General features: G+C 34.7%; 1 protein-coding gene across 4 annotated transcripts in view; it reads right to left on the bottom strand.

Moving 5' to 3' along the window:
• Positions 1–966: 966 nt before the first annotated feature.
• LOC101901279 (autophagy-related protein 16) overlaps positions 967–26,998 on the bottom strand; it is a 342,937-nt gene continuing 316,905 nt past the window's right edge. For 3 of the 4 annotated variants that reach the window (XM_059121456.1, XM_059121460.1, XM_005190929.4), the window contains 4 exons: positions 4,985–5,285; positions 4,835–4,919; positions 4,442–4,585; positions 967–1,709 (listed from right to left, as the gene is read on the bottom strand). In XM_059121456.1, the coding sequence (XP_058977439.1) occupies positions 1,592–1,709; positions 4,442–4,585; positions 4,835–4,919; positions 4,985–5,285 (648 nt within the window). In that variant the 3' untranslated portion in view covers positions 967–1,591. The remainder of the gene's footprint in view (positions 1,710–4,441; positions 4,586–4,834; positions 4,920–4,984; positions 5,286–26,998) is intronic. The other variant, XM_059121462.1, reaches the window with a different exon arrangement.

Raw genomic sequence — 26,998 nt, 5'->3', positions numbered from 1 at the left:
AAGCGGGCTTCTAACATATTGTAGTGATGTAGGGTAGCACGTGCGACTATTGCCTTTGCTTACTTGTTTTATTTATTTTTTAAATATTTATTTTTTTTATTTTTTAGGAGGAACCGAAGGCAGTGACCATTGTAAATATCGCTCAATAAACCTAGTTTTTAAAAAAGCAATTTTGACTAACAAATTTCCACCGTATCAAGTATTATATACCTTTTACCAAAATGTTTCTAAGATACAATGTTTAAAATAATGCAGAAATTACTTTCTAGAATTATAGTAAATGGACAAATTAGCAGATATTTTGAGTGAACTAACTTTTCGCCAAAATTAATTCGAAACCCAAAATGAAAATCTTAGCGTTTATTTTACCTGTAGAAAAATCTCCTCCTGTGTTGCTGCAAAATCCTTAACTTGGCTTCTGAAAAAAAAAAATTGTGAGAGTGTGAAATAGTAACCTAAAAATGATTTGATGACCTCATAAATTTCAACAATTTTTTGTGAATCAGAAGAATTAAATGGCTCTCTGTTATGGGATACTCAACGAATTTCCCGGTGAACGTTCACATACAACCAAGATGTCTTAAAATTGTTACAGTTATTTGAAACTAATAGCTTACAGATACCTTGGTGGTGAGTGGCAACTTCTTGGCTAACAAATGAAGCAACAGCATCACGAAGTCAATGCTTATCAAATGAAACAAATCTGGGCAGCATATAAAATTACTTACCATTAAAAACTAAGAAAAATATACAATTGATAAAAAAAGAAGTTTCGGTTTTTGTTTCATTATATGGGCTTTTATTATTTTTATACTTTTTTCTGGTTTTTCTTCTTGGTTAGACAAAAATTTACAGTGATGTTTTGGAGGGGAGGATTTTTGTTTCCAAACTTATACTGAAACTGATATTAAATACAAGTAATAAAAAATAAAATAAATTCGCCTTAAATAAAACAAAATCATGACGTACTGTTTTTGTTGATGTAGATTAAACAGTTTTGTGTTCACATAACTGTAATTGTTGGTTCTTGTTCTTCTTCTATTCTTTTTTTGCATATCATGTAAATACCTTAATAATTATTATTATAAAAAATGTATACATTGTTGTTATAATATAAAACATATAGGTGACTTAATGTAAAAAATAAAGTAAAACATACATCAGATATACATATATACTTTTTGAAATTATTAAGTTTTTTTTTTCTTACAGAAAATTTTAGATCTTACAAACAAGAACTTAAGGATTTGTGTTTTTGTTTCTTATGTTTTTTTAAGTATAAAAGTAACGAACAAAATTTTTAATTTTTTTATTAATTCAAGAAAAAATTTCAAATTGTATTTTTTTGTAATGCTTGTTTGCCGTTTTATCTTACATACAAAACTGATTTCAAAATCACGTTTTCATATTTTTCCTCTTGAAGGTTTTCTTGTTCTTTCTTCATCATTATAACGTTGCTATCGTTATGTTTTCTTTATACAATAACTTCATCTTATCAATAATTTCTGAGCTATATTATTGTGGCCATACTTGTTTCATTTCATCCAATATACCTTATTTTCTTACATCTGGGTCAGCCTGTTATCTCCAGCTACGACTCTGTATAGATCAAACATTTTTTACCCTTGCCCACCGAAGCCAAGGCATTAAAATTGGGACTCCAACTGACGGCATTCACTGCAGAACTGTGAAATAATCCAGAACCAGAACTTTTTTGTTTTAGAGCAGTTTTTGTAAAGCATTGGATGGAGGGAAGGGGAATTGATGGGTAGTTGGGAAGAAAGAGAGAAACCGAAAAAAATATGTATAAAAGCATAGAAATGAAGTGAAAACTAAAAAGAGACTACAATGAACAATGGATAATGCATGCAATGATGAGAAGTAAATAAAAGACGGATACGGTGATGTAGGAAATTTACAGATTTTATACGTAAATATTTTTTACATACAACAATTATGTAAAATTTGTGGAAACTTGTAAGGTTACTCAAAAATAGTTATAAATAATAAGAAATGTTTCTGCTAAATTTAAAAGCTCCTATTAAAATATTGTGCAGTCTGAAGTTAAATTGGATGAATTTTAATCTCATGGAGTGCTCATAGAGTACGAGTTTCCACAAACAAAAAAAAAATCTCTCCAAGGATTTATCTATGAGAGTTGGAGTCAAAATCGAAATGGATTAAAAATTTCCTTTGTGAGTGAAAATATTATTTTTTGTACCCTCCAACTTGAAAATTTGTAATTCCGTTTGTAACATGCCTAAATATTCGTCGTAGACTCCATAACGTATACATATTATGTCTGTCTGTCCATCTGTCTATTGAAATCACGATACAGAACACATTATTTGACGTATTTGGCAGAACAAGTTGTGTTGTATATAGGATGCTTGGTATTGAAAATGAGATATATCGGTCCTCGTTTGGGCATGGCCGCCATATAACGGTACATCCCGATATTCGGTATTTTGATGATTTTTGCCACATTTTTCCACGGATTTGTCTAAAAATTTGTATTTGTAGGTCATAATTTATTCTAGCTTTGATGGCGAAACATTATATATACAGGTCCACGTTTTTGTATGGGCCTCATTAAACGGCACCTGCCGATATTCGGTATTTTAATGATTTTTACCACATTTTTTCACGGATTTGTCTAAAAATTGATATTTGTAGGTTATAATTAATAGTCGTGCGGGCCGACCATGTGATACCATTCAACACTACATTATGTTTGAAGCCCCCATATGTCCAAATCCATTTTGGAATATTTCGCTTTTAAAATTACGGTGCACTGCCCAGATATTATCCTTAGCATTTTGACCAGGGACATTTGCCCAATATTTACGCACTCCGTCGTGCTGTCAGTTGTTGTGGTCCGGTTTACAACTAAATATAATCCAATGGTCAACCAAAATACTAGTGTCGATTAGCTCCAGGATTTTTTTTCCTGTTTTTAGTTCATTTGAACCCCCTAAATATTTTGCGATCACCCCCAAATGCAAGAGGATATCGCCTGTAGGTAGTGTTGGAATTTTTTCACACAAAAGTAGTGGTCCATTTTACCCGTTGTCCTAAACTCTAACTTCATGCGAGATTTCGTGTCCGTTGGTTTTTATTTGAGACCTTTATAACGGCTGCAAAATCATGAACATTTTTAGTTTTTGGTCCATTGTAACCCCTAAATATATTGCGGACATCTTTGAAAACAATAGGCCTAACCCTTCTGAGCCCAACCCTACCCTTGTGAAAATTTTCGTGAGGATCGGACGATATTTGCAATACTTATATAATATCCCCAACCTGTGTTGTAAGGTGAAAAAATATTACAAAATATTATAAGTCAAATTGAAAAAATCGCATGCGATAAAAAATATGAAAAAATAAAAAAAATGTCACGAAATACTACAAAATCTATTTTAACATCTTTATTGGCATATTTTTCAGCTATTTTTTTAGATTTTATACTTTTATGCCAAGAGGGCATTCTGAATTGACAAATCTTGTCAAAATCGGTCCAGCCATTCTTGAGATATAAGCATTCTAACTAACATCCTCTTCCTTTGTATATACACATTGTATATATTTCGCTATATAACCGATATAGTTACTATCGGCATCTACGTAACGGTCAGAATTAACCTGTTCGTCTATTTGTGATTTCGCCGGGATTAAAAATATTCGCGGTTTAATGGAAAATTTTACTTTTATTTAACACAAATGTTGTGGCCTATTTCACCCACTAAATATTACCCAATGACCATAAAAATTGGAAGGCTTCTGCCCAGCCCTAATCTCTAGCCCCATGCTAGCTTCCGCTTTGATTAATCTATAATTGCGACCTGTAGAGCAACTGCAAAATCAGGAATTTCAGTTTTTGGTCCATTTCAACCCCGAAATATTATGCGATCATCTCCAAAAGAAATAGGGTTCTATTCTGACCCTAGCCCCACCTCCATTCTAAATTTCGTGAAGATCGGACCATAATTGCGACACATAGAGTGCTTAAAAATTAACATGGAAAGACGGACGGACATACATAGCTAGATCGACTCAGCTCGGCGAGATAGGAAGATCCATATATACTTTCCTATATGGGAAACCAATATTTCGAGGTGTTACATAATTTTTGGCCCAATCATACTTATAATACCCCCACGACATAGTGTTGTAGGGTATACAACAGAACGAATTACTGCAGATTACAAAAGGATACAAAAACATTATTTGTAACACGAGTATTTCAACTAACCAAAATTTTTATATGCCAGTGTTTCTCTTTTTTTTTGAGCATAATGTACAAGTATTCTCTCTCTTTAAATATACCATTAAATCTAATGAGAACTAAAATTCGTACTCTTACAAATTTCCACATACTCTTAAAAAGAACATTACATCTAGAAATAAAACCATCAGCAAACATCTAGGTATAACAACTTACGCATGTCCCTTTAATTCGCATTCCAAATTGCCCATGACATTCCATATGTAGATAACGCCATCCGATGAACCACAGGCGATTTTTGTGGCATTCATATTAAATGAGGCACGGGCCCAATCACAGCTAAGTTTAAAATGTTCATTGCTAAATGGAAGCAGCGAAAAGAAACGAAAGAAAAATAAATATTAACACAGAACTTAATAACAGCATAATGGAATGCAATAATAATTAATTAAACAATAGGGGTATTCAACACAACAACTTAATGGTTAACATTTCAATTAATTAAAATTATTTTTTCAGATGCCAAGTTAAACTTATACTCTGTTGTGGCTCAGCATGAATACTCTTTGTGTTAATGAATAAATATTGATCATATTATGCGGTACTTACGAAAATGTGGAAATAACTTGGTTTTTGCGTAAATCTAAAAGTTTTATAGTATCATCACGTACTGAACAAATGAGGTAATTGCAATCTGAAAACAGTCATTAAATAATTGGAATTAAAAATGTTAATTGATATTTGATATTGTCAACATACCTTTTGACAAATCCAATGAGGTAATTTTGGCATTCATCAAAATATCATCGGCCTGCTTTTCGGTACGTATATCCCAAAATCGGATCTTTTTGTCATAATGACCGCTAATAATGGTCGAACCTAAACTATCGGTGGTAACGAGATCATTACAACTAGATCCGGCAAATTTGGTCTCTATGCAGGCTATACTACGCAAGTCCCAGATTTTTAATGTTCGATCGTGGCTGCCGGTTACAACTTTCACTGGTTCTTGTATATACTTAGCTGCCATTACTTTGCCACTGTGGCCGGTTAAAGTGTGCTGGAATGAAAAAAATTAGTTAAAATTAATTTTATATACACTTGCTGTTTAATTTTGTAAATTACATCCATTTGTGAGTTTTGTATTTCTTTGAAATTAGGTCCTTTTTTAAAAAAACCGTAAGGTATCAAAGACATACAGGGTTATATGGTATAACTGCATCAGCAGAAATGGTTCGAAAAGTAAAGAAGCGACTTGATCGAAAACCCCGTCGCAGTGGCCGAAAAATGGCTAGTGAGCTGAACATTGTATTGTAATATTCCATTCGGCAAATATTAAAAAATGAGCTCGGGGTAAAGCCATTGAAATTCAAAAAAGTGCAAGACCGAAAGTGGTGAACTGCCGAATTTGGATTTCTCCGACGAGAAAACATTCGTTGTCCAGTAGTTTATAAACAAACAAAATGATCGTGTTTACATCCTGAAAATGTGCACCTTCGGTTGGCCACCAGAACTCAAGATCCGGCCATGGTGATGGTGTGGGCGCCTCTTACAGCCGATGGTCGCTCTCCGCTTGTATTATCGACCGTGGCATCAGAATAAATTCTAAATATTATCGCGAAAATATTCTGGAGGGTGTATTAAGACCTAGGGCACGCAAACTTTTTAGCCGCAGAACTTTAACAGGAATCAGCACCATCGCACCTAGCGCGCGCCACCCAAAAATACCAAAGTGTCGATCACCCCAAGCAAGCGCTTCGCCGGGAATGGGTCAGAGCAACATTTGGGCAGCGTGTGACGGTTTCATTGGCCTTTCGAAGGCCATAATTCGTGCCAAAGGTGAACAAGTCGAACTAATCTAAACTTATTATAAAATTTGATGCTATTTCCGACATTGTTCGCTTTCATTTAATAAAATCAAAAAAATGTAAAAATTATGTCGTTTGACTTTGTTGTAGTCTTTTCATCTCACCCTGTATGTGGTATTTGATGATTTTAGCTACACTATTCACCGATTGAAAATTTGCAAATTCGTTCAAAATGGTGGAGGGTGTTGAAGGTACGGCCGAACTTACAGTCTTTTTAATTGTTAACAATCAACTAATGTTTTCCATTCTTTGTCACGGAAGATTTTGAATTTATTTAATTCTGAAATTCAGAATTTATTTCAATAAAGTAGCATAAATAGAGTGGTCTATAAAATAGACGAAACAAACTTTAGTTCCTACTTGTTGATGTTCATCTTTTCATTTCCGAAACCTATGTCAGCTCTTTATCTGTTAACGCATGTCTAAATAGAATGGAATTTTCGATAGCCAACTAACTTCGTTTAAGCCTCGAGAACACCTTACATTTTTACGATACGCCTTTGAGGCAGCTGCTGCTGTTTGATGTTACAATATGCACATAAAAATATACAACAGGAAATTAATCAGCGCTCTAGTTGTAACAGCCACAAACTTTGTAAATGAAAAAAGAAAAAAAAAATAACAGCGCCACCAACAGAAGAAGTCACAAAAATTGGCGTAAAAATACAGAGTGGTGACCACAAATTGTAAAGGTTTGGCTATGTGGGTAGAATTTTCGTGAGCCTAAAATTTGTTCGATTTCACCCAAAATTTGCTCGATGAACTTCCTTAGCAAAGCCCGCATATTGATATTAAAATTCAAATGATGAATAAGCCAATCTGAAGATATTTGGAAGTGACATAACGAAATGTGTATGAGCGGTTTAAGCACTGGGTGCTTGCTTTTCTAAAATTGAGCAATACCTTATCCAAAAAATCGACAATTTTCTACGTCTGAAATTGTTTTTGCCTATACGGTCCCTATATTAAGAAAGAACTCCCCGATACCTTTCGTTTGAGCGATAAATTTTCTGAAAATTCGAACAAATTTCAAATCTGAAATTCGTTTGGGCCATATATTCGGAAAGTTTCTGTGCAGTGGACTCTTTTATCCCCAAATCTCCTAAAATTAAGCGATTCGATTTCTGAAAATTCGAACAATATATAAGTCTGAAATGCGTTTTGCCCATAAGGTCACATATTCGGAAAATATTCCTGTTTGCCTATAAGATCCATATATTCGGAAAGTACTCCTGGAGTACTTTCGGGAACAGTTTCTAAGTCTGAAATGCATTTTGCCTATAAGGCAAGTACTCCTTGAGACCTTTGATTTGCGATATTCGAACCCTGTCTCAATTTTAAGTATATATTCTGAGCTTTATGTAAATAGCTAAGTTTTTAAACATTTTGAAAGTTCGAATTGATCACCTTTGGCACGAATTATGGCCTTCAAACGGTCAATGAAACTGTCACACGCTACCCGAATGTTGCGCTGCGATATTTTGGTCCATTCCCGGCGAAGCGCTTGCTTGAGGTGTTCGACACTTTGGTATTTTTTAGTGCCAACCTTGCTTTCCAAAATACTCCAGATACAATAGTCCAACGGATTGGTATCAGGAGATTTTGGTGGCCATTGTGCGTTGGAAATGAAGCGAGGAACCTCATTTTGTAACCATTCTTGGGTGGCGTGTGCTGAGTGCGATGGTGCTGAGTCCTGTTGGAATGTCCTAGGTCTGCGGCCGAAATGTTTGCGTGCCCAAAGCTTTAATACACCCTCCAGAATATTTTCGCGATAATATTCGGCATTTACTCTGATGCCACGGTCGATTAATACGAGAGGAAAGCGACCATCGGCTATTATGGCGGCCCACACCATCACCTTGGCCGGCGCTTGAGTTCTGTTGGTCAACCGAATGTGCAAATTTTCAGCTGACCTCTTTGGCAAGTAAACACGATCATTTTGTTTGTTTACAAACTGCTGGACAACCAATGTTTTCTCATCGGAGAAAACAAAGTTCGGGAGTTCACCACTTTCGGCCAAGCGAAGCAACTTTAACAGCTGTCGGACGAGTGGATTAGAAATGACAGCAGTTTTTTCATCTCACCTTGTATTTGTATACCCACCACTATACTATGGAGGGTATATTAACTTTTTCATTCCGTTTGTAACTTCTTCTTGATAAGCGCAAAATTCTATGTCGATTAAGCGAGGTCCGCCTGTTTATCTGTTGTAATGACACTAACTTTCGAAAGAAGGTAGATAGAAGGGTAAAATTTAGCACACATGTTTATTTTGCCAATAGGCAGAATTAGAGTCGACCGGAATTGTTTCAACTTTCGTATTTAAAGTTCGCAATGGGTACTACAGCCTATGACAAAAAATTACTTATGTAGATCCACGTCTTTGTTCAGCCCTCATATAACGGTACCTCTCTTTATTCGGTATTTTGATGATATTAGCGATGATATCCACCGGGATTGATTCAAATTTTGTATTTGAAGTTCGGAAGTTTATTCGTATAGCCCCCATTAAATGGTTTTCAACGGAATTTTTCGACAGTTCTTTTTTTTAAATTTTCAATTTACTTCCAAATTGTGGAGGGTAATAAAAGTTCGCCTAGCCTGAATATTGCTGTTATTTTAATTGTTTAATTTGTGATTAGTATGTTTTCATTTAGCGGATTCTATGAAAATTCATAATTTATGTTCCGTTTTTATGATATATTTATTTTAAAAGAGCTATAGTTTTCCTGTGGTTTACAAACTCTCTCCCTCTCTTTATGAACCCTTTCTGAATCGAGTGGGCATGACACTAGCGATATGCAGTTATAATGCATTGAACATATTTTTAAAGTTTTTTTTTTATATCAATATATTATATTTATATTATATTTGTCACCCGAACTTGTTTAGCATTAGAAATGGAATTCATTAAATTGTTTGATTCATTCGGTATTTTGGAGAAAGAAAAAAATAAAAATTCTACAATATCAAGCTGATTTTTTTTACATTTTTATCGCTTTTAGATTTTAAACCAAACTAATGAAAAAATCCTCCAAATAATGATTTTAATGTCCAAATACTGTTTCGTATTGTACATCCGCTACTGTAATCTGAAAGTGTTGTATGAAAAATTGGATTTTAATCGGTGCAACAAATTCACATGCCGCGTGTTAGAGCACACGCACATACACACACACACACATAGAGACACCCGCGGATGCACCACAAAAAACAATGAAAATTATTTATGAGATTTTTATGTTTTCGAGATGTTGGCGGCGGCTGTTGGTTTGTTGGCCGGTTGGCATGATAACATTTCGTGTTAACATTTTCAAATTATTGCCTAAAATTGTAAATGTCCGTTTGATTCGTGGCCACTTTTTCCTGGCGTCGTGGCTACATTGTGGTCCGGTCGCATTGAACAAAGAGAGGTGGCCGACCAGTGTTGGCCAATAAACGGGAGCATTTTTCTATTATAGTGGCGCATCATGCTCGTTGTAAAAAAGTAAAAATGTTTCGGTGATTGTTGTTTTTATGGAATTTCCTCAAATAAAATAATCTCCAAACTGGCCAAGAGGCAAAAAAGGTTAATTAGTGTTCGGGCTTTTTTCATCTCTTTCCCGACGTTGAAACACAACTAGAGCGGTTCTTGCAAGTGTTCATATTCTGTTTGTTAAGCATAACACGGGGTCAAAACAATAATTAACATTTTCATGTTGTTGTAGGAAAGTGCATTGTTTGTTGGTTTGTTCTCTGGGATCGTCACTCTCCCTCCCCCTTCCTTGTGGCGCTATAATTATAGAGTGTAGCATGCCAACCCATGAATAAATATTGCGTTCTGATTTGTTTTTAAAAGCGCATTTAATTAGTTCTTTATACCTTTTCCTATTCCTTTCTTCGTTAATATTACCACAAAACAAATGAAGTTTTTCTCTTTGGCTTGATTTAGGTGAGGCGTTTCGTGTTTAGATTGCCTGAAAAGGAAATGTCAATACCGACCTAAGGCTATAATTTTCATTTCTAAAGGTATCAACATACCTTTCAGGAACATTCTAAAATATAATTAGCTAGAATCTGTGGAAGATAAGTTTTTTTCAATATATTTGTAGTGGATAATGTGTAAGGTTTTCTTTTAGATCTCCCGGACTTTGGTATGAAACTAAACTAGAAGATCTGTAGCTTTTCTCATAGAAGATCTGTAGTTATTCTCATAGAAGATCTGTAGATCTTCTCATTGAAGATCTGTAGATCTTCTCATAGAAGATCTGTAGATCTTCTCATAGAAGATCTGTAGATCTTCTCATAGAAGATCTGTAGATCTTCTCATAGGAGATTTTTCTACCTTCTGATAGAAGATTTTTCGATTTTCTCATAAAAGATCTGTAAATCTCCTCATAGATGATCTGCAGATCTTCTCATAGAAGATCTGTAAATCTTCTCATTGAAGATCTGTAGATCTTCTCATAGAAGATCTGTAAATCTTCTCATTGAAGATCTGTAGATCTTCTCATTGAAGATTTTTAGATCTTCTCATAGAAGGTCTATAGATCTTCTCATAAAAGATATGTAGATCTTCTCACAGGAGATGTGTAGATCATCTCAAGGAAGATCTGTCGATCTTCTCATACAAGATCTGTCGATTCGCTCAAAGATGATCTGTAGATCTCATAGATGATCTGTAGTTATTCTCATAGAAGATCTGTAGATCTTCTCATAGAAGACCTTCTCAAAGTTTTGTCGATCTTCTCATAAAAGATTTATCATTCTTCTCATAGAAGATCTGTCGATTCTCTCATAGATGAGATGTAGATCTTCTCATAGAACATCTGTTGATCTTATCATAGAAGACCTTCTCAAAGTTTTGTCGATCTTCTCATAAAAGATCTATCGATCTTCTCATAGAAGATCTGTAGATATTCTCATAGAAGATCTGTAGATCTTCTCATAGAAGATCTGTAGATTTTCTCATAGAAGATCTGTAGATCTTCTCATTAAAGATTTGTAGATCTTCTCATAGAAGATCTGGCGATCTTCTCATAGAAGGTCTGTAGATCTTGTCATAGAAGCTCTTCTCATAGAAGATCTGTAGATCTTCCCTAGAAGATTGGTAGGTCTTCTCATATAAGATCGGTAAGTCTTCACATAGATCTGTAGATCTTCTCATAGAAGATCTGTAAATCTTCTCATAGAAGATCTTTTCATAAAGGATCGTTAGATCTTCTCATAGAATTTTTGTGCATCTGTTGAGAGATCTGCTAATCTTCTTTGTAAATCTTTTCATAGAAATCTGTAGGTCTTCCTAGCTATGTTTGGTAGTTATTATAAAATACATGTATCTATTGAGATTCTTTTAGAATATCTGTTGATTTTCTTTATGACCAAGGTTTTGTGTAAGATCAAGTCTGCATCAATTCTTTAAAAAATATTGCCCGCATATTGTTGAATAAAAATATATATTCAATGTTCTGAATTTGATCGGTTATCTTTCCTTTAAGGGTGGTCATTAGTCGAGGCTATCATGTGACAATATTCATTAATCAATGCCAGTTAATAATAATAAAATGTGAGTTCAAAATCAGAATACCGATATCTATAACCAAAATATCAAGTTTTTTTAATTTCTACTAACTTATTAAGGGGAAACTTAAAAATATTGGTATTTTTCCTCTATGGAACCCAAAGATAATAAGGCTTGGTGTATGTTGATGTTTCTGGGTCTATTTTTAAAAGGTATTACGTTACAAATTTAAATAATATTTTTTCTATAATAATTCTTTGGTTTTGGGGCTCTGTTCGTATGTTGTTTCTTTAAAGAAATGTGTAAATTTGTGTGTGCATATCAGGGAATTAGTTAATGCTGGCGAGAAATGTTATTTACGGCATACTCATAGAAATTTTTAGACTGTGTTCAACATAAATTTTATGACTGAATCTCTTGTCGCATTCTTGTTAGTTTATGTTAATTTAATTAGGAAATTTTTCTGGGTTGTTCATAATTTAGCGGTAATGAAGAACAATATTTTGATAAAACTGTGTTGAAAATAAAAAAAAAAAAATCTAAAACAACAAAATATGGGTGTTATTGTTTATGAACGAAATGTATTATGTATAAAAACTTTGAGAGAAAAATGTTTCCTATCCACCCAATGTCAAAATTTCCGAAGTTCTATCACTCTATCACAAAATATTTGGGACATAATATTAGAGTTCACCTTTATATAGCCATATCCATATACAAAGGAACCCTAATATATTTCTCAAGATTTAATATAGAGCTACGGAAATTTATAGATAATTTTGGGTTATTTTAAGAATCGTTGGTTTAAAATAATGGGGTTATCGATCCCCCATTAATCATATTTTCCATTTTATTTCGCCAAATTTTAATTTGTTAAAACATACGTTCACATGAGCATTAATCATAGAGCGGGTGGTGAGTTAAGGTGGGATACTTTAAGGGTACGAAAAATTCGTTAATTACCAAAACTATAAGCATTTTATTAGTGACGATTTCTGTCAACAACTCAAAACCAGTAAAGAAAGTCTTAATGTCGGACGGCTCCGACCACCGTGGTGTCGGTGATGGCGACCTCAAGCAAGCGCTTCGCCGGAAATGGGCCAAAATACGGCAGAGCAACATTCGGACAGCGTGTGAGGGTTTCATTGGGCGTTTGAAGGCCATATATCGTGTCAAATTCTAACAAATCTAAACTTATTCTAAGCTTTGATGCTATTTCCGACATTTTTTTGCTTTCATTCAATAAAATTAAAAAAAAAAAGATTTAATATAGAGCTACGGAAATTTATAGATAATTTTGGGTTATTTTAAGAATCGTTGGTTTAAAATAATGGGGTTATCGATCCCCCATTAATCATATTTTCCATTTAATTTCGCCAAATTTTAATTTGTTAAAACATACGTTCACATGAGCATTAATCATAGAGCGGGTGGTGAGTTAAGGTGGGATACTTTAAGGGTACGAAAAATTCGTTAATTACCAAAACTATAAGCATTTTATTAGTGACGATTTCTGTCAACAACTCAAAACCAGTAAAGAAAGTCTTAATGTCGGACGGGGCCGACTTTATAATACCCTACACCACTTTGCTAATTTAGTAGAGCTCCGCATAACAATTAAAAGTTCATACACGCTATGATTACAATTTAAAGTTCAAAGGACTGAATATGCCGAAGCATTTGTATCTTTTAAATTTGGTGCACAATTAACTTGAAATCGGATAAAGATATATATGGGAGCTATATCCAAATCGGAACCGATCTCGATAAAATTTGGCAAAGATATTTCTCAGCTGTAATTGATATATTTCCCTGAAAATCGTCGCTACGGTGTGCATATTACAGCTGTGGGTAACAAATATAACAAATCGGATGAAGAGTATATATGGGAGCTATAGCTATATCTGTATCGATCTTCACCAAATTTGACATACTAGCTTCTAGACTCAATTCAGTCGTAAGTGCCAAATTCCATCCCATTTGGACAAATATTAGACGTTTGGTGCACAATAAAAGCTAAATTGGACGAAGTTATATATGGGAGCTATATCCAAATCTGAACCGATCTCGATAAAATTTAGCAAATGTATTTCTGAGTTGTATTGATATATTTCCCAAAATATTGTTGTTGCAGAGTGCATAGTAAGGCTGCAGAGGACAAAAATAACAAATCGGATGAACAATATATATGGGAGCTATAGCTATATCTGAACCGATTTCGATAAAATTTGGCATACTTATTTTCAGGCCTAACTTGGTTGTATGTGCAAAATTCCATACCATTCGTCCTGATATTACACGTTTGGTTCACAATAAAAAGCAAATCGGACGAAGATATATATGGGAGCTATATCTACATTTTGACCGATTATCTCCAATGTAAATAGGGTTCGTCCTTGGACCAAACAAATGATTTGTGCAAAATTTCATCTGGATAGGACAATAAATGCGATCTGTACTTTGTTTACAAAAATACATGGACAGACGGACGGACGGACATGCATAAATTGATTCAGAATGTGATTCTATGCAGATCATTAAAATGAACTATGGGTCTATCTCGTTTCCTTTTGCCCGTTACAAACAAATTCACAAAGACATAATACCCTGACCACCTTGTGGTGTAGGGTATAAAAGTGAGTTACAGAGTAGCACTACAGATCTTGATTTAGTAGAAATGTTGAAATATGTGAAGTTTAGAAAGATTCAGATGCTTATTTGGTATTTTATGACCATTTATGTTATTCAAAATTTTGACCCCATAGTGGTGGGAGGGAGGCTGATGTACCAGAACATATCGCAATATTCCATTCGGCAAATATTCAAAAATGAGCTCGAAGAACTTACACCGCAACAGAAAGAAAATAGACTCAAAAGAGCTAAAAAGTTGCTTCGCCGATGAGAAAACATTCGTTGTCCAGCAGTTTGTAAACAAACAAGTTTGGCAGAACAATGTGTACAGGGTGAGATGGAAAAACTTCAACCAACTTCAGACTTCAGAAAGAGGTCAGCTGAAAATGTGCACCTTCGATTGGCGACCAGAACTCAAGCTCCGACCACGGTGATGGCGTGGTGTCGGTGATGGCGACCTCAAGCAAGCGCTTCGCCGGAAATGGGCCAAAATACGGCAGAGCAACATTCGGACAGCGTGTGAGGGTTTCATTGGGCGTTTGAAGGCCATATATCGTGTCAAATTCTAACAAATCTAAACTTATTCTAAGCTTTGATGCTATTTCCGACATTTTTTTGCTTTCATTCAATAAAATTAAAAAAAAAAAAAAATAAAAATTATGGCGTTTGACGTTGTTGCAGTTTTTTTATCTCACCCTGTAGGTCCGCGTTTTACTATAGGCCCCATATAACGGTATCTCCCGATAGTCGGTGTGGGTCGCTGGTCAAGCAAGCAATCTTCCGGTACACCCGTTCGTGGACTGAAGCAATGAATATGATGGCACATAGATTATGGGCAGCATATCTTTCGTGCTTATTACAATAATAAAATTCTAAAACGTAACGTGTTCAAAATATATTTATCACAAACAATTTTATTTCATAAAACCAAAAATCATATTGTTTAAATAATTGCAATTTCAATGCGGCTATAGCTGACACTGTCCATCCCATTCATTTAAAACTAAAAGCCATAAACTTAATAAACTTAAATTCATGCAATTTGGTATCCACATTTCCTTATAGGATTATTAACGAAGCTTAGCCGTATAATTACCAGGTGGTCGAAATTTATTCATGATATGCCGCCGGGACGAGAAGAAGCTTTATTAGCTTTAAATATCATTCGAATTATTATTAGTCGTAGTGGAAGCAAATTCCAACTAAGCGTGACATCCTAACGCCTTGAGACCCCCAAACAAAGCCCAAGAAATATTTAATTAAAACAATGATTATTTTCGTGTGTGTGTGTGTGTGTGTTTTCTTGTTCTCCATCTCATTCATCTAGCTACCAGTCATATCATGCCACACAATTAAAGGTTGTATGGATTGCAATGTTCTTGTCGTTTTTCTTTTTTTTTGTAATGGCATTATATCAGAAGGTTTTATTCCACATCGCATCTGCGTTTTTAGTTCTGTATCTCTTAGCCATTTATGGTCACATGTAAGTACAGGGAGCTGCTGCTGGTGGCTCCTGCTACCGCTGCCGTCGATAGTGATTCGTGACTGGAGAACGCGTGAGAATTTCCCGAGAATTGATCATTCACCTCTGTCTCACAATCATTTAGAGAATGACCAAAAAACACATCTCCTACCGACGAAGACAATACAAAGTATTGTTGTTGGGTGTTAGGTTTTAGTACCTTTGAAGATTTGCCTCCCGCCAAAAAATAAGGAAATCAAAAGGAAAAACCACTTTTCTTCCAAATGGTACTTTCAAAAATGCATTCCAAGGAAAATAGTATTGTTTGAAGATTTAAGATCTTATTTGAGACATGAAATGCAGATGTTAAAGATTGGGTGGGTAGAATGGAATTCAATCGAGTCAAAGTTAGAAGGCTTGCTTAAACATTTTCAGAACTTTCATATTAATTTTGAAAATAAAATTTTTTAGCATTCGATAGTTTTTTTTCCAGATTTTTAGATTAGTCTCTGCTCTTAATTTGACAGAAATTATTTTGACAATAATTATCTAATACATATTCAAACATTTGTTTCAGTATTTTAAAATAAGATATTGTATTTGTCGCACTACCCCAATAAACGCATATCCATAAATAAACACACATAGATTGTATTCTTTTTGCGTTATCGCCTTTTGGCGTGAATTGAATACCAGCGTGAAAAAACCCACCAAACAAGCAAAAAATAAGCAAATATTTATCAGAAAATAATGAAAACAAACAATAATTGGCAACCGATCAGCAGATAGATATAAGACGTGCAGCAACTACTGTTCAATCTTAAATTCAATTTTTTTCACGGCCTATTGATTTCAGTTTTGCCCACGAGCTATTTGAAATTATTTAAGGAGAATAGAAAATTTTGATTCATCATCGTCGGACAATCATAACCGCGTTAAATGTTAAAAAGAAACCCAACGGGGTGGCCCAATTGGAAATATCGCAGAACACAAGAACACCGGGGGTTTACTTAAGAACTTCACACACAACTTTGTTGTTGATATGGGGCGGGTAGCAGAAAAATATCTGTAAATATTTATCGGTAAATTCAGAGTAAACAAAATATCAGAATACTTTTATATCAAACAAGCCATTCAAATATTTAAAATATTCAATTTTATTTTGACTGTTATTTGGCAAAAAGTAAGAGACTGTTATTCTATAAAAGTTCTTAATAAATTTTGTTACAGATATCGTTATAAAAACAGAAGACAAATGTTCATCGTGAGATTATCGACAAAAATTCTACCATATGAAAATGTTTGGTTCTGTTCAAATTTTGTTGGTATTTATACCCTACAACACTTTGTGTTGGGGGTATTATAAGTTTGATTGGGCCAAAAATGATGTAACACGTCGAAATATTGGTTTCCCACATAGGAAAGTATATATGAATCTTCCTAGCTCGCCGAGCTGAGTCGATCTAGCTATATATGTCCGTCTGTCCATGTTAATTTGTAATCACTCTACAAGTCGCAATTATGGCCCGATCTGCACGATATTTAGAATGGGGGTGGGGTTAAGGCCAGAATATAACCCTATTGCTTTTGGAGATGATCGCATAATATTTAGGGGTTGAAATGGACCAAAAACTGAAAAAATTCTTGATTTTGCAGTTGCTCTACAGGTCGCAGTTAAGTCAAATTTTCCATTAAACCGCGAATATTTTAAATCCCGGCAAAATCACAAACAGACGAACAGATCAATTCTGACCGTTACATAGATACCGATAATAAATATATCGGATATATATAGCGAGCTATTTTTTTAATTTGACTTATAATATTTTGTAATATTTTTTACCTTACAATACAGGTTGGGGTTATTATATACAGATTATTATGTTCCTGAAGGGCACAAATAAAAACCAAAGGACACGAAATCCCGCATGAAGTTAGAGTTTAGGACAGCGGGTAGAATGGACCACTACTTTTGTGTAAAAAAAAATACCTACATTACTTACAGGCGATATCCGAAATACACAAAAGCCGAACTTCTGGCTTTTTTATGCTGACATATTGTTGTGTTGTAGGGTATCACATGGTCGGCCCCGCACTTCTATAGCCTTTGCTTACTTGTTTTGATTTTGAAATATTTCAAAATGAAAGCTTTAAAAAAATTCCCCGAATATGTCTATTAAAAAAAACGCAAAGGCAAATTCATAATAATTTTGATCAGATATGGGGGAGGTACCAGAAGTAGTGGTCCGCTATATCATATCTTCACACTAGATCTGTGGCAGTAGAACTATTAGGATAATTTGAAGAGAATCTGATGCATATTTCGCATTTTTTGAGTATTATACTTATTTAAAAATTTGTATCTTTGTGGCGGAGGAGTGTACAGATATTGTCGATACCTGACTTAGCACTAATGAAAATATTAGGATTTGTAAAATTTGCATAAAATTGAATGACCTTTTCTTGTTCTGTACCATAAATTGTTTTTTTGTAAAAATTGTCATTTTCTTATTTAACTGGATTATCACAATGAACAGAAAGGTTTTCGACTGAGGCAATCCTATCGCAATGTTAACTTTACATCCCTTTACCTAACCTCTACAAGTTCCGTGTTCTCTATGTAGACAGCGTTTATCTACTTACCTTCAGTCATATGGCTAGAGAGGATATATATCATTTTATACCACCAAAATGTGCCTCTTCGTAATAACGGTTTTACACTTAGATCTCCTTAGATGATAGCAAAATAATTAGGGGTTCAAATGAATTGAAATTGAAACCAATCGACACGGCATTTTGCATGAAAAGAGAGTTAAGGACAAGGAAGACATCTAGCGTTTTGGATGACCATTGAATTATATTTAGCTGTAAAATGGACCACAACAACTAACAGCACGACGGAGTGCGTATATATTGGGCAAATGTCCTTGGTTAAAATGCTAAGTGTAATACCTGGGCAGTGATCTATGATATAATTTCAAAAGCGAAATCTTCCGAAAGGGATTTGGATATAAGGGGGCTTCTAACATATTGTAGTGTTGTAGCGTATCACATGGTCGGCCCCGCACGACTTTAGCCTTTGCTTACTTGTTTTCATTTTGAAATATTCCAAAATGAAAGCTTTAAAAAAATTCGCCATAATATGTCTATTTTTTACAAAAAAAAAAAAAAAAAAAAACGCAAAAGGCAAATTCATCATAATTTTGACGAGATATGGGGGAGGTATCAGAAGTAGTGGTCCGCTATATCACATCTTCACATCATATCTGTGTCAGTAGAAATATTAGGATAATTTGAAGAGAATCTGATCCATATTTCGCATTTTTTAAGTATTATAATTATTTACAATTTTGTATCTTTGTGGGGGAGGTATATGATGGAGTGTACAGATATTGTCGATATCGCACCTGACTTAGCACTAATGAAAATATTACGATTTGTAAAATTTACATAAAATTGAATAACCTTTTCTTGTTCTGTTTCATAAATTGTTTTCTGTGAAAATTGTGCTTTTCTTATTGAACTGGATTATCACAATGAACAGAAAGGTCTTCGACTGCAATGTTAACTTTACATCTCTTCGTACACCGTAATATTTTTAGCAAACTTAAATCGAGTTCGTAGGTGGTATATATTGGCCCACTCTTTCTGGTACCTTCCCCACAAAAGATCGAAATTTTCAACAACAAAAAAAAAATAATAATAATAATAAATAATGCTCCAGCTTTTTTGTACGGGAACAAATGCAAATCAATGCGAATAATCCGTAGTAAAGTGGACCGAGCCATACCCAACTGCTGAGAACGGCGTTTTTGGGGTGTTCTTGGGGACCTCTCAACACTGGCTCGTACGGCAGCGATATTCTCGGCCGATCGCCTTGGCCGACTTTTATATGGCCCCTTCGGATTAGAAAGAGCCTTACCAGTCGAAAATTTTTCGTATAAACGCTTAATGGTGTTCTTAAAAGGCGCACTTCTCACATTTTTTAATGTTTTAAAAGCACGTTGAGTTTTCACAATTGACTTCTTCTGTTGAATGTAAATTTCAACTATTTCAGAGCGCTCGCGTGGCGTGTATTGGTTCATGGTAAAAATCAGCTTGGACTGACGCTTCATTAAGCGATGTGACATCTCTGTCAAAAGTTATGGCGTTGCCAGATGAGTCCGTCGAATGTGGGCAACCTGTATACATCGCGGATACGAAATGTACAACATTGACCCATTCCTTCTGAACCCACTCCATAGAGGGTCAACGATTTGAATAATCATAACAGAATTCAAAATGTATTTAAATAATCGAACATTGGCTGAGGGTTGGCAAAACCGACTAATACGTTTTAACTTGTTATTTATTTAATCTAGATATCCCTTTGGTGTTCTCTGATGATCTCCATTCAGGATTGTTTCATTGATTTCTTTTGATCACTTATGATAAATTGACGCGAAGCTGTAATACAGAACTGCAATTCTATTTTGTTGCGAAGTTTATTCAATATAATAGTTTTCTCAACGTACTGGAACATAATATTTTATAACCATGTCCAATGAATCAAACTTCTGTCTACCACACAAAACTATAACCTTTCTTCTCTCTTCATGCTAACGTAAGTTCAAAACCTATCCCCAAAATCAATTTGATGGTTCCACCAATTTAATTAACATACATCACTTTGGTTGTAGCCAACAAAAAGGTGAATATTCCGCTTAAACATAATAGATTTCGCAAAAAATATCCATGAAACTGTTTTCAAAACAGTAGGTATTAAATTTCACTCTAGATAAAAGCCTACATCCGACATATAAATTGATATCAATTTCGTTTCATTAATGTATTATATCTTGACTAACAGAAAAAAGACGAAAAGTGGTGGCGAAAAAAAACATCATCCAATTAAAGCCATAAACAACAACATACTGTGAACAGTTAGGCAGAACCTTGAAGGCACAATATCGGTTAGCAAAAAAGCAAAACAAAAAAAAAACGGAAAGATTTTGCCACAACACAATATCCAGTCGTGCGCCCAAGTCATCATCATCGTCATTCTGCTCCTGCTCCGCCTTGAGTTCAATTTAAAAGAAATTAAACTAAATCAATTTGTAGTTGTTACGCGCAATATATTTAGAATTTCATATCGCTTTTGGCTTTTAGCTTTCAATAGTCAATGCTACAAATTGCGAAAACGTAAGAGGTTTCTGAAGATTGTCTGAACCTTATGAGAGGAAGATACAAAGGATCTTAGAGCAGTGCACACATACAACAGTTAGTGGGACACAGGGAATATCAAGAAGTTGTTGAATTTGAAAATGTGTATTCGTTTTTTTTAAGACAACAGATAGATATTGCCACCTCAGTAAATTGAAAAACACTAGTTGTGTATAATGGAATATTTCAATATTCTAATTGTTAAATTAAAAGAAATTATTGAATATTTTAAGTGATAATAGAAATTAATAATTATTTTGACTTACAAATCCAAGCATAAGAATAAATGAAAAATATTAAATCTTTGGTTTATATAAAATGACGTAAGGTTTTGTAAACTACAATAACCTAGTGATGAATATAGAATATTATGTAAACCACTGTGTTTTACTTGTGAGGGTTCTTAAAGGTAATGCAAACGAGAACTTCGTTGGCGGTATTTTTTTATTTTCAATTTCAAAGACACTTTTTCTTCTTACTTCATTTACATTGCACTATTAATGGTAACCAGAAGATTTGAGTGAAGTCGACAATAAGCACTCGGTACAAATTAACCCTTCGATGGATGGGTTAGGGGCATATACATTAAGGATTTCTGTTTCCCTATGACGATACGAAAGTGAACGCGAACGAAAAATACCATCACAGATATATTTTTGAATTAGTATTTTTCTTTCGTATTCACATTCGTATCGTCATAGAGAAACATGCCTTCAATTAAATTTATTCCGAAAGTGTTCTAGGCCAAAAAAAAAAAAAAAAAAAAACAATGTGATGCCCCCACGTGGATTGAAAAATATGGCCAAGAACTAAAATCACGAGGTGTCATTATAGAACTGGTGTACCAAAATCTTTTTTTGTAGTAGATGGCTTGTAATGAAAAGCATATTATTTCAAACAAATTTATTAGCTTTAAGCAAAGATATGCCCTCCGCCATATGGCTAGGGAGGGTATACATACAGGGTGACATGAATATTCTGCATCCAACTTCAGACTGCTTCATTTCTAACCCACTCGTCCGACAGCTGTTAAAATTATTCCAGTGGCAACTCATTATATGGTTTACAAGCGTACAAAAGCTTTTTGGCGAGAATTTTCCAAGAAAAAAAAGTTATTCGTGATGGAATTCAAGCCTGATAGTGTAATTTCATTTTGGCTTGAAAACCACAGGTGGCTACCGTTAGAGCACTCCAGCATTTAAAAGTGAATAAATCTTTTGTGTCTCGTACCATCGCTCGTTACCGTGATACAGGTAGCGTCGCAGTGGCCGAAAATGGCTCGTAAGCTGAAAATATCGCAATATTTCATTCGGCAAATATTGAAATATGAGCTCGGGGTAAAGCCATTGAAAGTCTAGTGCAAGAACTTACACCGCAACAGAAACTCAAAAAAGACTCAAAAAAGCCTAAAGAGTTGCTTTGCTTGGCCGAAAGTGGTGAACTGCCGAATTTGGTTTTTTCTAATGAGAAAACATTCGTTGTCCAGTAGTTTGTAAACAAACAAAATGATCGTGTTTACTTGCCAAATAGGTCAGCTGAAAATGTGCACCTTCGGTGGGGCACCAGAACTCAAGCGCCGACCATGGTGATGGTGTGGGCCGCCATAACAGTCGATGGTCGCTCTTCGCTCGTACTAATCGACCGTGGCATAAGAATAAATGCCAAATATTTTCGCGAAAATATTTTGGAGGGTGTATCAAAGCTTTGGGCATGCAAACAATTTGGCCGCAGACCTTGGACATTCCAACAGGACTCAGCACCATAGCACTTAGCACGCGCCACTAAAGAATTGTTACAAAATGAGCTTCATCGGTTCATTGCCAGCGCAAAATGACCACCAAAATCTCCGGATACCAATCCGTTGGACTTATTGACCACTTGTTTTAGATCTACTTTCATATTCTGCTGAATATAGCAGATAATTTTTGCAGTGAACGTTTCCTTTATTTTGTATCTTTATGCGGGAGCTATATAAAATAGTGGACCTACATTCGGAAATTCTGTATTGAGTGTTTCTATCTGAATATGTTTCATACATGCATCTGTTTGCAGGAGGGAATTCAACCTCCAATGAAATATTAAACTGCAGCTTATTTGGTGGTCAATTGTGACAGAAACCTTATAAAGGGTGATATTGTAAGATATATACACCCGCTTAGCCCACCCGCTTATTCCAAAATTTCGGTCGGTATCACAGTAATAAATGCTTCAATGTTGTCTTCCTGTGGGGGCTCGTCTGCATATACAGGGTTGCTTATATTCGACGGACCTTTGGGCCCATTCCAATCGACGAGGCTTGTCCGCAGGCAATATTCTTTGCGTCAATTGAATTTTGTACTGGAACAAATGCAAATCAATGCGAATAATCCGTTGTAAAGTGAACCGAGCCATGCTCAACTGCTGAGAACGGCGTTTTTGGGATGTTCTTGGGGACCTCTCAACACTGGCTCGTACGGCAGCGATATTCTCGGCCGATCGCCTTGGCCGACTTTTATATGGCCCCTTCGGATTAGAAAGAGCTTTACCAGTAAAAAATTTTTCGTATAGACGCTTAATGGTGTTCTTAGAAGGCGCACTTCTCACATTCTTTAATGTTTTAAAAGCACGTTGAGATTTCACAATTGACTTCTTCTGTTGAATGTAAATTTCAAGTATTTCAGAACGGTCGCGTGGCGTGTATTGGTTCATGGTAAAAATCTGCTTGGACTGACGCTTCAAACGCGGTATGTCATTAAGCGATGTGACATCTCTGTCAAAAGTTATGGCGTTGCCAGATGGGTCCGTCGAATATGGGCAACCCTGTACATGACCTTTAACATGGCTTCTCAAAAAATAGTGTAAAGATGTTAAATCATACGATCTAGGCGACCAATTGACGGTTACCGATCGTGAAAAAAAATGTTCACTGAAATCACTTATCAATAAGTACAATGCTTTGTGACAAGTGGCAACATCTTGTAGAATTTCAAAACAAGCTCTTGCATTTTGGCTAAAAATGTTGGATATAATCTCATATGTCTTTCATATAATTTACGATTTGCAGCATCTTTGACGATTCAGAAGCGGACAAAACAAAAATGGATAGTTTGGTAATATTGAACTTAAATTTATTTCAATTCTTAGAAGTAGTAACTTTAAGTGGTCAGTAAATAACTTCATATTTCATATGACAAGTCTAAGTGAAAGTAATGTGATATTAGGCCGATTTGTAAGTAGTTTCTACTGGTAAGCCCATTCATTGGTAAACCCCATATTCTTGGCATATAGCAAAAACTGGGCTTAAATGAAATGTGGACTGAAGACAAATCCCCAGAAGGCAATAATGTTCTGCAGACACCAACTCCAGCAAGATACCCTGAGATTTTTGTTGTCATTTTTCAAGGTAACGATATGTTTAAATGTAGGGTGAAGCGTTGTCTTTCTGCCGCAATTCTGGTGGTTTCTTCAATTCAATTTCAATCGTTTAACAATTTCCTGCCCTACGGATGAGTATGTAAATTTGTCTCGCATTTTAATGGTATTACCAGTACTGAACTCAAAGTACACTGATATTGTACGGATAGCTAAAGACAAAAACAATAAATAAATAACAGAATCAATATTCAATAAAATGGGTTAAATCAACTTTAACAGTAGTTAAAAGGCAATGTTACATTCTATCGCTCATGGACTAGACCTACCACAATGAATATAATTTTTAAATATTTATGAATATCTGAAGCACGTATTTATAGCAGGAAGTAAACTGTTTCAGGAAAAACGTTATTTAACACACAAATCTATTGAAGATATTTTTGCATTTCTTTTGTAGACATTGATATCACTCTTTCCACAGAACTAGGTTACATACGAAAATTCACTTCGGAATGAAATAAATCATTTCCGCTTAGTATCAATTATAACTGGAGCTTTACCCAGACGAATATTTTAGCAAGAATTTCAGTCAGACAAACAAAAAAAAAAAAAAAAAAGAAGAAATGGCACACATTCGTGTGTGTGTGTTCATGTTCTAGGAATTTATCCAAAAATTTTAATTTTGCACGAAAAAAAAACGAAAAACTCTTTCTGAATAACACATGCTGTGCTGCCTTCCACAAATAAAGACATTTCAAATAGTTGCAAACAATTTATTCACGTTCATGAGTTTGTTTTCGTTATTGTTTGGCCATTCATTGTGTTCATTGCAGGTTAGCCTTGTCGAGATTATTGTCGGATGCAAGTTGCAAGCGAACAAACAACAAAAGTCAGCTAGAAAAACAAACAAATCGTTATCATTAGTGGTCAAGCTACCTTCTTCAACTGACCACACAATGCAGCAAAAATATTTTCGACGTAAGACTGATAGAATAGAGGTTTTTGTTACACATCTTAACGCACAGCTGCTACAGTTTGGGAATCAAGTGAGATTTTAACATTTGCTGCCCGATAGACGAATTCCAAAAATATTCAGCAATGCACAAATGTAGAAAATGTAGGCTGTTGTTAAAGTTGTACTTTACATAAGATATAATAGTTCTTATTAAACGTTTAGTCTAATTAAAAAAAAATTGTAAGCATGTGTCACTACAAGTAATAAGAACTTCAAGTAATCTGAAGTAACAATTAAGCTTCATTATAGGGCTTGGAATCTAAAAAACATTTTAAAAAGGGTCACTGAAAAGATTTTTTTTCAAAATATTTACTTTGGGCGCCATTGGCTCTGTCGATGACTTTCTTAGTAAAACACCTTTGAAAGCGATTAGATAAAAATCTCCAAGAACGCATCATGCATTGGGCGCAATAAAAAATGGAAGCAACAATAAACTATATATTAAACTATAAACAGAAACTATATCGAATTTTTCGATATAGGCAACCTTTACGAAAATTATGCAAAAAATCGCTATTTAACAAATAAAACCTTTACTTGGCCATGAACAGAAACAAATGGTGGACAAAGAGAACAATTATTGTTCTTTGGCCTTTAATAGAGGCCTTTAAATATACTTTATCCGAATTCTACATCAGAAGTTTTTCTACCGAATTTGCAAAGGCAAACAACTTTTCGCAGGTTTGCTATATGAAAAAAAAACCTTCAATGACAGAAAGTAAAACAAAATATGAAAATGAAATTTATAAAATTGAGAAATATGAAAAAAGCTTAAAAAGTCTTGTTATTTATATGGGAGCTATATCCAAATCTGAACCGATCTCCATAAAATTTAGCAAATGTATTTCTGAGCTGTATTTGCTATATTTCCCCAAATATTGTTGTTACAGAGTGCATATTACGGCTGCGGAGGACAAAAATAACAAATCGAATGAACAATATATATGGAAGCTATAGCTATATCTGAACAGATTTCGATTAAATTTGGCATACTTATTTTCAGGCCTAATATGGTTGTATGTGCAAAAGTTCATACTATTCGGGCTGATATTAATTTTAATTTTATACTTCAATATAACAAATCTTCTTTAATACCAAATTTGAAATAATTTCGTGGGTAAATGTGACTAGGAATATCGGAGTACCGAATATCGGTGGGTATCGTTGGAAAATGGAGCTAGGACCCATTACGAAATACAAATACCAATTTTTGGACAAATCCGTGGAAAAATGTGTCAAAAATCATCAAAATACCGAATATCGGGAGGTACCTTTATATAGGGGTTATACAAAAACGTGGACCTACATATATACAATGTTTCACCACCGGAGCTAGAAATCATTATGACCTACATATACCAATTTATAGACAACGTTTGAAATCTGGCCAAAATTATCCAAGTACGGAATACCACTAGGTACCGTTATATGGGCTACACAATAACGTGGACCTATATATGCAATATTTCGTCACCGGAGCTAGAACCCATTTTGACCTACAAATACCAATTTTTAGACTAATCCGTGAAAAAATGTACCAAAAATCATCAAAATACCGAATATCGGGAGGTACCGTTGTATGGAGCTATACCAAAACGTGGACCGATATATCTCATTATCAATACCAACCATCCTGGACACAATACAAATTGTTGTGCCAAATTTTCGGCTATATCGTGATTTCAACAAACAGATGGACATTATTAAGTCGGCTTAGAATTTCATGCTGATCATGAATATA

This window comes from Musca domestica, unplaced genomic scaffold (genome assembly GCF_030504385.1).
Source record: "Musca domestica strain aabys unplaced genomic scaffold, Musca_domestica.polishedcontigs.V.1.1 1, whole genome shotgun sequence".
In the NCBI taxonomy this organism is placed as follows: Eukaryota; Metazoa; Arthropoda; class Insecta; order Diptera; family Muscidae; genus Musca; species Musca domestica.
This window is presented reverse-complemented; position numbering and strand designations above follow the sequence as displayed.